The sequence below is a fragment of the Nannospalax galili genome, unplaced genomic scaffold (genome assembly GCF_000622305.1).
Source record: "Nannospalax galili isolate Female #2095 unplaced genomic scaffold, S.galili_v1.0 scaffold747, whole genome shotgun sequence".
NCBI classification, from domain to species: Eukaryota; Metazoa; Chordata; class Mammalia; order Rodentia; family Spalacidae; genus Nannospalax; species Nannospalax galili.
Window position 1 is genome coordinate 386150 of NW_008357686.1, and position 14550 is coordinate 400699.

The following is a 14550-nucleotide window of genomic DNA, read 5'->3' on the forward strand; positions in this document are numbered from 1 at the left end:
TTGATGAGTGATGTGGGAGGGCCCAGCCCACTGTGGGTGGTGCCACCCCTGGGTAGGAGTGCCTTTGTTGCATAAGAAAGCAGACTGAGCAGGGGCCAGGAGAGCAAGCCAGTAAGCAGCATTCCTCCATGGCCTGTACTCCAGCTCCTGCCTCCAGGTTCCTGCCCTGAGTTCCTACCTTGGGCTCCCTGATGAACTATGACCCGGGATATATAAGCTAAATAAACCCTTTCCTCCCCAAGATGGTATTGGTCAGAGTATTTTGATATATATATATATTATATAATCTGTTGACATAAGCCAGGGATCACAATGAGAGTGACTACCTTATAAGACAAAAATAATCAATCAGTGTTGTAATCTTTCCCCATCACAGGCCAGCTAGCCTCCAGAGTAGTGGAAATAGGGCTATATTCTCCTCAAGCTTCTGCCATGCATAGACTGAGTACCTTCTGGGGGTGGTCAAAGCAGGGCTGAAGTCTTCTGATGGGATCTCATTGTCTTTGTAGTGTGACTTGAAGAAATTGATTAGGGTGTTACTTTGCAGTCCAAGTTGTGGTTTCCTTTGCAGTGAATTCGTGAGGTGAAACCTATAACTTTAAGACTGTAAAGATGGTTACAAGCATACCTTGTGCTAGTTTTTGTTTGCCTTTGGCATGAAGCCAGACCTATTTTTAGGCCCTTGGTCCCTTTAGTCCTAGTAGGATGCACCTTCATCGAGTTAGAACAAGGGCACATAATGATTAAACCCTTGTCACATGGCAGTTTAACAAGGTTTATTTCTAGATTTTTAAATGCTTTGTATTTAAACCCAATGTCTGGAAATTGTAATTCCTTAAATTTTTTAAAGAAATATGTTAATTTTTTTAATCTTTAAATATTTCCTTGTTGGGTACTTAAGGCCATGTAGTTAGCCAAAATTAACTCTCTTTTTTAAAATTTTTGAGGCCATTTGGGCTTGTGAGGAGCCTCTGACTTCATTTAATTTTTGTTTTACCAGTTCCAACTATGTAAGGATAAGTCAAAAGGCCTTGCTTGACCATGGTGTCATTTGGAAGCACTGAGGAAATTTTTCTCACTATTGACCCTCCTCTTTAGATTGGCTAGATTGGCTGTTGGTTTAAGTCCATTTGGTGGGTCTGCATGGCCTCCCTGAACAAGAAGTCAGGTGACCCATGATATTTATAGGATACTTTTAGAGATGCCTCATTAGTCCAGTGACCTTGGAAGGCAAGAGGCAAAATGTCCTAATATGTCCCATGTTGGTATAGGTCTTCAGATATGGTTATCAAATGCCTAAAGATGTCAGTCAAATTGATTTGGCATTTTCAACTACTGTTAAATAAAGCTTAGATAAAAACCCAAACATTTAAAAATAAGTCTTGTAAACATTATTAGTGTTTTAGAATTAAATAGTGAACCAGTAATTTTGGTTACTAATTTTTACTTTTAATATTCATTTGCTTTAAGTGAAGATCCTGTTATCTTAGAGAATTCCATGTCCATTTGCATCTGTGTTACAAATGACAATAAAAAACATATTAAAGCTAAAAATGGCTTATTTTGTAAGCTACATTTCCCAAATACATTTCCCAAATCCAGAAGTTTGAACTGCATTATACTTAATTATGATTAATGAACTCCTGGGAATTTTAAATATCAAAAATCATAGCATTTTGACAAACAAATGTTTGATTACATTCCATTTATTCCAGGAAGCCAATGAGTTTATTGAGTCTACCCACAGAGCTGGGTTGAAGAGTTGTCAATAGGTTTATGGGTGACCCAAGAGTAGTTATATTGGAAAGTCTTCACCCATAGTGGTCAATGACCTTTCATTAGCCTTATTGGTTGGGCCTCCTTACTTTAGCCCATTTTAGTCTATATATTTCCATTCCTCCCTAAGACCAGGAGGCCAAGTGTGATTAAAACATGGTATAATTGCATACAGTAGAGTGGGAATAATGACCAAATATTTAGGTTAGCTGAGGGTCGCTTGTTTATTATTATTTTATATAAAGGAATATTCATAGTTAACAAACCCATTTGTAATGACTTTCTATAAATTGAACTTATGAAGTTGACAGTTGTTTGACTCAGTAGATAATATTGTATAACATTATCTTGTTACTAGAACTTTGAATTCAGTTTATATACATAGAAAACTTAATATTACCTATTTACATTATGGAACTGTGAGGTTTTGTGAGTTTTCTGATAAACCTTGTAGAAAACATAAGACAGTTAAAACAAATATTTTTTCTTTATATACTTTAGAGAGTGGTTTACCAAAATGTACTTTAGGTTTGGCAGACACATGGCAAAACATTTTCAAATTTGTATTTATAACATTTAGTAGATGAAGAAGTACCAATAAATGTATGTTTAAAGAACCTCATGTACTTTTAATAATAAGTATGTCCATTGATAACATGCAGAAGTTATATCCAGGACCCCTGAAGCCTTTATCGGTATTCAAATCATAAAGGCCATTCTGAGCTCAGTTTCAGGCCTACACAAGACAAGGCAGAAAACCATAGAAATTGTAGTCTGTAAGTGCCTTGGAAAATGTTGCCTCTTGCAATGGTCTTTCAGGGAGTGCCTGCTATCATGCATTTTATTTGATAAAGTAGTTAAGACTGTCCTAGCATCAGCATATTTCTAAGGAAGTTATCCCACATTTGCCCAGAAGTATCTGCCTCATTGTAAAATGCTAACTGTTTAAACCTCCTACAGTAATCCAAGGGGCATGTATACTTTTGTGTTGGATGTTTCAAATGCACCAACATGATCATTGTTAGTTATTGTTAAGAAAATTTATTTGCCCTGTTTTTCTTTTTCTTCATTAAGTAACTAAATAAACCTCAGTATTTATTTTTACATTTGTATTAGTTTGTAGTTCTTATTTTTTCCATTATTGTGACAAGATGGAGCATTGCATTAGTTGCTCTTATTAGAGGCATTTCTGCATCCTGAGACAAATAATAGTAACCTCTGTTCTAAAGGCCCGATGCCTTTTCTCTTTGGCTGTTTTGTGGTCCCTTCCCCTGTCACAGAGTCGGATGGCCAGTTGGCTCCAGAGAAAGGTCTTCAGGGCATTTATGCTTGAAGTAGGCTTTATTCTGAAGTAGGAAGGCCAATCCCAGGCCAAGAGTCAGCTTCTCTGAGTTTAGAGAGCACATAGCAATTTCTAACATATGCATATAAAGACATTTGTTCTTCTGTTTTACATCAAACAAAAGAATTAAGTCCAATGATAACTAGCTGGACTCAAAGCAGCTGTTTTTTTTTTTATGATCAGTATACATTTGTTCAGGGGTGCCCTTTTTTGGATACTTGTCTATAAAACAAGTTTCTTGTTGTTTCTGGACATTTTTCCTTTTAGAATATTCTTTGGCGATCTTTTATTTACTTATTTATTTTTAATATTTTTTTGACCTTTAAAACTTTATAGTTTGCCACCAGGCATGGTAGGGCACGCCTTTAGTCCCAGCACTCAGGAGGCAGAGGCAGGTGGCTCTCTGTGAGTTCGAGGCCAGCCTGGTCTACAAATTGAATTCTAGACCAGTGGGGGCTACAGGGAGACTTTATCTCAAAAAAGACAAAAAAAATAGTTTGCCAATTTATATTAAATAAGAAACAAGCCTGATAGCTCTCAGAGTGAATTTTCCTGTTAAAGAGGACTACCAGTTTGTCTGATTAGAAAACTCATATTACAATTTACCATACATGATCTTTGATTTAAACATTTACAATGTAGAGAAAAAGGAACACAAAGAATAATGGCATTTTAAAAGAACTTTGGAGGGGGCTGGAGAGATGGCTTAGTGGTTAAGAGCACTGACTGCTCTTGTAGAGGACTCAGGTTCAATTCCCAGCACCCACATGAACACTAACAACTGTCCATAACTCCAGTTCTAGGGGATCTGATGCCCTCTTATGACTTCTGTGGGCATTGCACGACGTAGGTACACTCATACACATGCAAACAATACACTCATACATAAAATAAAAATAATAAATAAAATATCTAAAAAAATAAATTATAAAAACTTGGGAAGAGACTATATTGGAAGTTTGGAGAAAGTCTGATTCACAGTCTCAGCATAGAAAGATTGGGCATTAGAACCTAGCGGGGTCATTTTGTCACTACCTTCCTTGTGTAAAGCTTCAGCCCTTTGGGTTGCAGGCAATGGCACCCCATGCCTGAACTCCTGGCCCAGTGCCCCTGGGCATATTAAGATATGGGCTCTAGCATTTTAGACCAATTGGTAAACCTGCAATAAAGCCAGTGGCCCAGAGAGGAAAGGGGCTCTGCTTGGAAAGGGTCAGTTCATGTACTCCAGTGGCTTCTTCCCTTGTCCCATGTCAACATTTAAAGCCCTTTTCCAGACTCTGCTCTGGCCGGTGGGAACACATGGCTGTGACCACAACCAGGGAATTAGAACCTCTTAGCACAATAGATATCCCTAGGTTGTTTAATTTAATATTAACCCCTATGGTGAGTGCCCCCTATTAAGTGACCCCCCTCACTCATTTGTGGCATACAGTTGTTCCCTGTGGATTTGCAGTTTCCATCCTGCCCTGCATACATTTTTACACATTTTCTTACTGACAAGATCAGACAAAATTTCTATACTGCCCTCAACCCAAAATTTCAAGACAAAAAAATCCCAGATTGCCAACCAAAAAAGGTCAGTTTTATATTTCTTAGCCCCTGACCCCAGCTACAGACTACTTGGATGCCTCCCCCAACCCTGGGTTAAGTTTTAGACAAATGGGAAGGAAATTGGAGTTGGGAAATAGACTAGTGGCCAGACATTCAAAAGAACAAGACTGCATTTATTCAGCACAGCAATGGGATGGAAGCAACTGTACTGGAGAGAGGGAGAGTTAGTGATCATGTAGGGGCTATGGAATGAAGAAGCAGATGCAGATACAAGGGTCTACATGCAAGTCAGTGTGCTCTTGAGAAATTTATGACCCCCTCTTTCCTGGATCTGTTTTATCCAAGTGAGACAGGCTGTCTTGGAAAACCAGCTATCTTAAGAAACAGTTCCCCCTGAGTTCTGGGAGTGGCTGACGGATAATGGTTGAGCAAGAGGACTTCTGATTTTCTGTAATGAGAGCTTTCTATCACCCCAGATCCGTTTAAGCTCTGACTTCCTGCAGGAAATCTCTAGTCAAAGGGTACTCCAGGACCATTTATAAGGAGGTGATCAATCTCCTCTTCCACCAATTTTGGTGGGTTTCCTCGTGAACCTGGGTCCTACCTGTTCAGTTGGGTTGTGTTCCAAATCCCTGCTCCTGGATCCTGTCTCCCTGAGTATGTTGTGCTCAGGGACAGCATCTCTAAGACACTGGGTGAGTCACTCTTTACAGGCTCAAAAAGTCTTTGGTGCCATTAAGGAGAAGTCATCCTCCAGCATCCGAGGGCGTCTAAGCCCCAGAGATGAGGGAGGCACCTCTATCTACAGTCCCACCAGAGTCACCAAGAAATGTTGTATGATGGGTAAGACAATACCAGGAGATGCAGGAAGCAGGATTATTAGGCTGCAGCCTGGGTCAAAGGACTTAAGTCTCAAAGTCTGGACCCCAAAAGGAGGAAGCATTCATCTTTTTACCTTAGGCAGTGAGTTACAGTAAAAAGAAAACCTATACATTGGTTGGTTAACAGCAAAAGTCTTAAAACCAGGCAAATTATTATAAATTGAGAAAAGAGAACAAATGTTTAAAAAAAATCCTGTTTGAAAATCATTGCAGAAGTCTCCAGGATCTGAGACAAACAGAATGAAGTTTCAGCGGGACACAAGTGGTTCTAGCTAGCTGTGTCAGCATTCTAACCACAAACTTGTCAGCTGAAATTTGCTGACAGAGACAAAGTGAGAAAACAAGGATTCAAAACCATATTTTCCTTAAATATTCTATTTAGCTACATCAAACCAATGAGTTTTATTGGGGTTACTTACAGTAGTATGGGTGAGGGTTTACTTACAGGAGCGGAAATGATTCAAACACAGCTGCATCACCAAAGCCCATCTCAACATGGGTGACAACTCAAAACAGAGGAACCTGGAGGGCACCGCACAACCTGCAGGCAGCTCAGCAGATTGGAGAGGGTACTTTCAAGGTAGTTCAGGTGGTCGCATACTCTTGCAGGTGCCTAGGCTGGTCTCTGCCTCTTCCCAGCAGCTTGGCTTGTCTTTGTTTCTTCAGGCAGCGTGCCTGGCCCGAACCTCTTACACAAGGCGACTCAGCTTGTCTCTACTTCTAGGTGATTTCACTGTTCTGAAAGTGTCTCTCAGCAGTCTTGGGGAGGAAGGAGCCTAGTGAACCTGTCACTTTTAGGCATTTCCTAAAGCTGTTCAGTTGTTTACTTCCTGAGCTTAAGGAGCTTCCCTGTAGGATGAAAGTTTCACATCCCCTCTGGCATCCTGTTGTCTACCTAACTTTTGACATCCTCTTGTTTACCTTTCTTTAGAACATCCCAGCTTTCCTCCAAAACAAAGGTTTTATGTTAGAGGAAATTGCTACACAACACTACCATATAACACACACAAAATAATCATACTCTATTCTATAAATAGAAAATAATCATACTCTATTGTATAAGTATAAAATTAAAAAAAAATGAGTTGCTTAGGTTGAGCATACTCCTGGAACCCAAAAAGGTTATTTACTTGACTCTCCTACTCCTGTCTACTCTTGTAACCAATTGTATCGCCTCCGGGTTTAAAACCCTGAGGTTCTGTAGAATGCAGTTTATGAAGCAGTGCCTGAGGATGTTAGACAGAATCCTTAAAGTTAACACCTATCCCTCCGTGATGATCTAACCCCTGTCTACCTTTCCACCTTCATTCCTTTTACCGTAATATGTTGCATGACATAATATGTTGAAGTCAGTGTAGTTTACCATTGCCCCCCCACAAGCACAACTTTTTAAATCTATGTTCTTTAAGCTCATTCAGAACCTTCAACCTAGAATAACTATCCCCTTACTATCCACGTCTTTACCTTGACTAACTTCTTCATTATTTCAAATCCATTTAGCCATCAGCTCTTTCAGACTTTTCTTCAAACCATCCTTCCTAATTCTAGTCTAGATAAATGGTACTTCTAGGTAGTCTCATAGTGTTTTGTACATACCCCCATTTACCTAGGAGGTTATTTTGTGAACCGTTCATGTGTCCCATTCCCACAACACTGGGAGCTCCTTGGGGGAGATAGTACTTTATTCATCTGTATATCCATAGCACTTGGCTTAGTACCTAATCTGTTTAGGCACTTAGCAAATTTATTTTAATGAATGGATGGATGGATGGCCACATAACCACATGAAGTTCCCTGGACTGTTTTCAATCACTGTCATTCTTTGTACATTTTCTTTTTTAATTTCCATGCTCTTATTTAAAAGTAATAATCTGACATCATATTCAGAAGATTCTGTAAGCTTCAGAAGATTCTGTAATCACCATATCATATTCCAGGCCAGACCTCAGCAACACAAGGTTTCCAAGATACAAAAATACACAAATGATAATGACAAAGGAAAGGAAAGTAGCACTTTGTTAACCAAACTTTTGTCTCAAAAACTCAGCACAGAAAATGCTGGTAAGCTGAAATGAACCAAGTGGCACATTATTTTTCCTGTGAACCCAATGCTTACATCCACAAGAACTAGAAGAGCAGGAAGAGAAATTATGTTTGTTGTGGGGAGTGGTATCAAGCAAGCTGAAGTGGCACTTGGGCTATTTACTGGGTAATCTACCTCATGAAAGGAAAGAGAAGAACCAGGGAGCCAATCTGGTCTCTTCCACTGTGGTAGGCTTACTAATCCAGAGACATGAGTGTAAGTGGAAAAAAAGGGAACAGTCTGGGGACTGGCAGGTTCTGGATGTAAAGAAATGGTGCTCTATCACTCCAAACCATCTCCCCCCAATTTCTCAACTCTCATATCTCCTGTATATTCCCGACTCAAATCTTCATCTGCAATTTGCCCTCTGTCTGCCATTGTCTACCTATAGGGCAACTCTGGTCTTTAAGATGTTTATTTTACCTTCACATTCCAACCCTGACCTTAAGTGTGCTTATGTTGAAGAGCCCTATCAATCAACTTTTACCAAATATTTTAAAGTTTCATAATTTTAAAAAATGTTCATATTTAAACATGGAATCCCAGAAATGAAGACAGTGCCATTCTGTAGGTACACACAGGCACTTAACTCAAACATCAATCTCATACTCTAGTCATCTTTTCCCTTTTGCATTTAGATAATATTATGTACCTAGAATAATCCCTGACTCATCAAAGTTCTCAATAACTGTTCATTTTCTCCCCCTTTCCTCCTCTCCAAAGAAATTATATACCTTATAATATTTTTAGGTTACTCTTGGACTAAAATCTTCTGTTGATCTCATCTGTCTTCTGTAGTCTCCATTCTGGCTGAAACGGAAGAAATCAAGGCCATTTTAAAGGACAAGGGAATTGATGTGGAGACCATTGCTGAGGTGTACCCCATCAGAGTACAGCCAGCTCGGATTCTCAGCCACATTTATTCCAGTCTAGGTAAGGAGATTGGCCAACCTGCGAGAATCAAATGATTTCTTGATGTCTACTGGTTTCTTTACATCTTTTCGCCTTCTTAATCTTGTATTGCTTTATTAAACTACATCTGAGAAGGAATTTGGAGTCTCTGGAATCCAAGTTTCTCAACCCATCTTTTATGAACAGGCTTAATAGTTTGAAGTGAGCTTTATAAATACTTCAGTACATAGGACATGTTTGTTTTCAGACAATATTATATCCTTATTCCAAGTGAATTCTTAATTAGTGTGTTTTCCCCTTTCATGGAACCTGTATTTCTGTTTCAAATACATGCTAATTTTATGTAGCCAAGGAACTTATTTTTAGGCCTTTTATACTTTATCATACAATGACCTAATTATTAATATAAGAAATTCCTTAACTTAATGCATTTTATTAAGTTTTCTATGAATTAAATTTAGTGATGTAATTTTTACATTAAACAAGTTGCTACATTGTTCACTAACAAAAGCTATGCGCGTTCTCATTGCCAATTCTGACTTCTAAAGGCTGTAGCCCAGTGTCAGAACACTTCTCTAGCATTCACACCCTGAGACCTATCCTGTTAACCAAATGACAGGCAAAATTTCTAAACTACCTTTGCAAAAGACTTAGTAATGACCCTTCAAAATATCCAGGTCCTAAGCTGTAGAACCTATGAACATGACCTTCTAGCAAAAATGATTTTGCAGGTGTGGTTAACTTAAGGGACTTGAACGTTATCCTAGAAGATTGAGGTGGACACTAAATCCAATCACAGGGGGAAGATGGGGCTATGGAAGTAGCTGTGATAACAGGAGATAAGGATTGGGATTGTATTGCAATGAGCCAAGAATTGCCAAGGAATGCTTACAGCCTTTAGAAGTCAGAATTGGCAAGGAATAGATTGCCTCCTGAAGTCTCCAGAAGGAACCAGCCCCACTGATACCTTGCTTTTTCTTCTAAATTTAGGATTGTGGACTACATCAAATTTAAGGTTTTAGGTAAAGGATGCTCAACCTGGAAAGTGTATGTGAGCATTCCATAAAAGAAAATTAAAATGTAAAACACTTCGGGCCCCAGGAATTTTGAGTTAGGAATAGTCCATCTGTACCAACATAAATACTGCCAACTTAGACTGAAAGAGATAGATGACAGGCATAGGACAAACTGAAAAAATCTTGGATTTCTAAATTATATAGTCAGAAAGCAAACTGATGAAACTGCTCAGCTGCAAGTAAAAAGAAGGCTAACTCCAAGGGAGGACCATTGGCCCTGAGGGTGGAGCCTAAGGCTCAAAGAAGGGATCCTCAACCTACAAAGGACTACTACTAATGTTATGAGGTGCTTCACCAGAGAATGCCACTCAGACAAAGTTTTGCCAAATGAAAGTCTTTTACTAGCTGGCCAGCAACTACACAAGGGTGCCAGAACCCAAGTGCAGCCCCAAGCCATTTTTAGGGTAAGCTTTTATACAGAGAAACCACAACCAGGGGTGAAAAGTTTAAGTTCCCAAGCTTACAGGTGGAAAGCCTCCAATTTTTATTCTATTAAGCAACAATTACTATTTTTTTAATTATTTAAAGGAGCTTTATTACTTCAGTACACAGGACAAATTTATGCCACTAGAGCAGAGGCTGTGGATGACTCATATTTCCAATTGGGTAGGAAACAATTACTATTTTGCAGAAGCAAGCCAAGTATAACCTATAGAAGCTATAAATCTGCAGTTAGCAGGTACAGTCTGAAACACAGTGACCTGTTCCCAAGACAGTTGGGGTCCTGCTGATGTGTGTTTCCATACCCTGGGACAACTGCCTGATAATTTCAGAGAATAGAGTCAGCATAAACTTCAACATGGAGAAGCTATGGCCAAGAAGGTGCCATATCACACTAAGTCTTGGAATCTAATGATTTTTGTTTTCCTGGGTCTCAGAATTTCTTGGACTGCTAACTCCTTTCGTCTTTCCATTTTCAACTTTTATGTGTATGAGTGTATTGCCTGCATATATGTGAGTGCACCCGTGTCATGCAATGCAGCAGAGGTCAGAAGAGGGCTTCGGATTCCCCTGGAACTGGAGTTAAGGACAGTTCATGGCTGCCATGTGGGTGCAGAGAATCAAACCTGGGTCCTCTTCAAGAGCAGTCGGTGCTCTTAACCGCTGAACCATCTCTTCAGCCCCCATTTTAAATTTTTTATAATGCAAATGTCTATTATTTTACTCTCTCGAGACCCACCATTGCATTTGGGAAGTAGAAATTGTGCTTTCTAGTTTTAGTGGCCCACAAATGGAGAGGAATTTTGTCTGAGGATGGAGCATAGCCAGATCCTCACTGATCCCTTATTAGATGATATTTGGACTTTGGTACTCATGATACTGGGAAGATATTGGACTTGAACTGATGCTATAATATGTTAAGAGCTTGGGGGATGTTGGGATGGGCTAATCTTTAGGGCCTAGAGGGTAGACTGTGAAGTGCTAAATGATGCACCCTCCCCTATGATATGTCCAGGTCATAATCCTGGGAACCTATGTGCATTACTTTGTGTGTCAAAGAAGACTTAACAAATATAATTAAGGATTTTGAGATGTGGAAGAGTATCCTGAATTATCCAAGTGGGCCCTAAATATAATCACACATGTCTCTGTAACAGGGAACCAAGAGGAAGAGCAGATGGTAGAAGTAGGAGATGCGATGACAGAAGCAGGAGATGGGAGTGGTAAGACTATTCATCAGGCAGGGCACTGGGAATATACAGAAAGCAGGTGTTTTATCTAGGCCCCAGCATGGTCCAGCGGACTCAAGCCCCAAAATCTGGACCCTGAAGAGAAGTAGCACGTGTCTTTTATACCTTAGGCATTGGGTTACAGTGAGAAGGAAACTTACATATTGTCTGTTAAGTACAATCTCAAAATTAGACCAATTATTATAAATTTAGAGAGAAAGCAAATGTTAAAAAAATCCTCTGTCTGGAAGTGTCTGCAGAAGTCTTTGAGGAAAAATAGAGGAAGCATCTAGGAGAGAGGGGAGCAAAACTATAGGCTATTGCTGGGTGACTATCAATGTTCCAGCCATAAAGTCTGTCAGCGAACATCCTGCTGACAAGTTGGTATAGACACATAATGGGAGAGAAAACAAGAATTAAAATCCATATTTTCCTTAAATAGTCCATCAGGCTCTACATCACTATGAGCAACGAGTGTCCATGTCCTTTAGATTCTAAAGTTTAGAACCTAGAAAAGACAGGAAATGGATTCCTCCCTGGACACTTACTTAGGTTTTGAGTTTTAGCTTTAGGATGCTAATTTTGGACTTCTGCTCTCTAGAACCATAAGGATATAAAATTGTCTTTTTTCTAATAATTTTATTACATTTATTTACATATGTATGTATGTATGTATGTATGTATGTATGTATGGGTGTATGCAATGGTGTATGTATGGGGGTCAGAGGGCAACTTGCAGGAGTTGGTTCTCTCCTATCATGCAGGACCCAGGGATTGGACTCAGGTCATCAGGGTTGGCAGCAAGCACCTTTACCCCATATACCATCTCATTGGCACAAATTTATGTTGTTTTAAACCACTAAATGTGTGATAGTTTGTTATAGTACCAATAGGAAATTAATAACATCTTAAATCAAGCCATAAGGGGTTAGATTTGTGAAGATTAGATTTTATAGCTAGGTATGTATCTCAGTAGTAGATTGCTTGTCTAGCATGTACAAATAAGGTCCTGAGTTCCATCTCAAATTATGTATGTTTCCAGTTAAAAATCTTAATAGTTGTGGGGTTGGAGATGGCTCAGTGGTTAAGAGCACTGGCTGCTCTTGCAGAGGACCTGGGTTCGGTGCCCAGCACCCACATGGCAGCTAACAACCATCTGTAACTCCAGTTCCAGAAGATCCGACACCCTCTTCTGGCCTCCTCAGACATTGCATACATGTAGGTAATACATTCATACACATAAACTACTTTTTAAAAATAAAAAAATTAGTCAAATTATGATTGTGAGTATTAGATTTTGGAGCACAGAATACAGGAACAATAGGGGAGAAAGTGACCACATCTGACCTCAACAAACAAGATTGTGTTTATTTACCACAGTGAGGGGCAGCAACCTTCCCACAGGATGGGGGCTACTACAAGGGGAATAGGGGCTGGTCTATAGGGGCAGCAGCTACAAGGGGATTTGGGGGCATAGTCGCTGGAGGGGAGATTTATTTTCAGCCGTTCTTGTAGCTTCTCTTGGGACTTGTCCATGTGGCCCATCTGGGCACCCAGGCAGGGGGAAAGAGGAAGTCCCCAATATAGAACTGGATAGTTGGGGGATCAGACATTCCATGGTCAGGGGTTCTGTTTTGTGCCAATTTCCTTCAGTGACCAGGCTCAGAATTATAATCCTAGCACTCAGGCGGCTAAGGTAGGAGGATCTTGAGTGAGTCTAAGCCTGGGTTCTATGGCAAGTTTCAGGCCAGCCTATGCTACATAAAGAGACCCTGTTTCAAAAAAAATTACTGTGTCAGTTTCTCCACAACAAAAATTTTTTAAATATACATCAAATGGCAGTTGTAATTCTACCAAGGCAAAAGATATTTCCTCACTAAATTTGATAGCCAAAAAGTTTTCTACCTCACTTCAAATACTTAATAAAGTTCATGGTCAGCTTTTTTTAAATCTTGTTTTACTTTATTTATTTACTTAGTTAATTAGTTAGTTAGTTAGTTAGTTAGCTAGTTAGCTAGTTAGCTAGTTAGCTAGTTATAGGCATGGTCTCATTGTGTTGCCCCGAGCCTGGCTTCAAATTTCTAGTCTTAAGAGACCCTCCTATGTCAGTCTCCCAAGTGCCAGGACTATAAGTGTATACATACCATGCTCAGCTTTATTTTAATTATGAAGCTGATCAACTTTACAAATATATAAAACTTAATATTAAATACTATCTTGATGTAATGTGAATTTTTTGTTTTTGGTCTTTTTGAGACAGGGTCTCCCTGTGCCCCCACCTGGCCTGGAACTCACTATGTAGACCAGGCTGGCCTCAAACTCACAGAGATCCACCTGCCTCTGCCTCCTGAGTGCTGGGATTAAAGGCATGCAGCACCATATCTGGCTAGTTATGTGAATTTTTCTACCTTGTTAGTATGCATACCTTTTTATAGTTATGTTTTTTGTGTACATATTAACTTGGGTTCTGTTTATGTTCACATAATCATTCCTATATACATCTCCTCATATTGAATTAGGTATGTGTTATTCCATCCAATTATAAAAATTATTCCCATTTTGGGGTTTTCTTTGGAGATAGTCTATCACTATATAGCTCTGGCTATCCTGGAACTCACTATGTAGACCAGGCTGGCCTTGAACTCACAGAGATCTACCTGCTTCTTCCTCCCCAGTTCTGGGATTGAAGGTGTGCACCATCACACCAGGTTTGTTCCCTTATTTTTGGTGACTGTTCATAAAATTTTTGTCCTTTTCTAGGAATGCCTTTGTGTAGATCATTATTTCCTCAGCATAGATTCTCAAGGAATTCTTGATATGCATATGATGAACGTTGTACCTTTTATAGCCTGCTGCCGGATTAGTCTTTAGAAGTAACGACTAATTAGTAGCATTGATTTTATACCAATAAGATATAAAATAAATATTTCTGTTTTTACTACCCCACTAATATTGGGGGTTTATCACTTTTTGTTAGATTAATAATTTTTATATGTACAAATTCTTTTATTTTCCTTTCATTCCTAGAGGACAGCACTTTTTCCATTTTGCTTTATGTCTACTACTGCATGATTATCTAGTAGGGACTGCAAACTTTTGTATATATTACCAATTGATATGTATATTTTGACCTACGGGAAATGGAAAATAGAGAAAAGTACACAGGAAAAAAGTATCTAAAATCAACACCGCCTATAATTTCACCACTAAAGAAGCCAGTGTTTTAATTTAGGTATTTGTCTCTATTAAATTATTAATC

At 39.1% G+C, this 14550-nt stretch overlaps 1 protein-coding gene across 3 annotated transcripts in view; it reads left to right on the forward strand.

Annotated features, from left to right (window-relative positions):
* Positions 1-14550, forward strand: part of Phka1 (phosphorylase kinase regulatory subunit alpha 1) — a 195553-nt gene that overhangs the window by 89220 nt on the left and 91783 nt on the right. For all 3 annotated transcript variants that reach the window (XR_003847395.1, XM_008855548.3, XM_029557441.1), the window contains exon 14: positions 8432-8566. Coding sequence is in view for 2 of the 3 variants with exons in the window: in XM_008855548.3 (XP_008853770.1) it covers positions 8432-8566 (135 nt within the window). In the remaining variant the exon portion in view is untranslated. The remainder of the gene's footprint in view (positions 1-8431; positions 8567-14550) is intronic.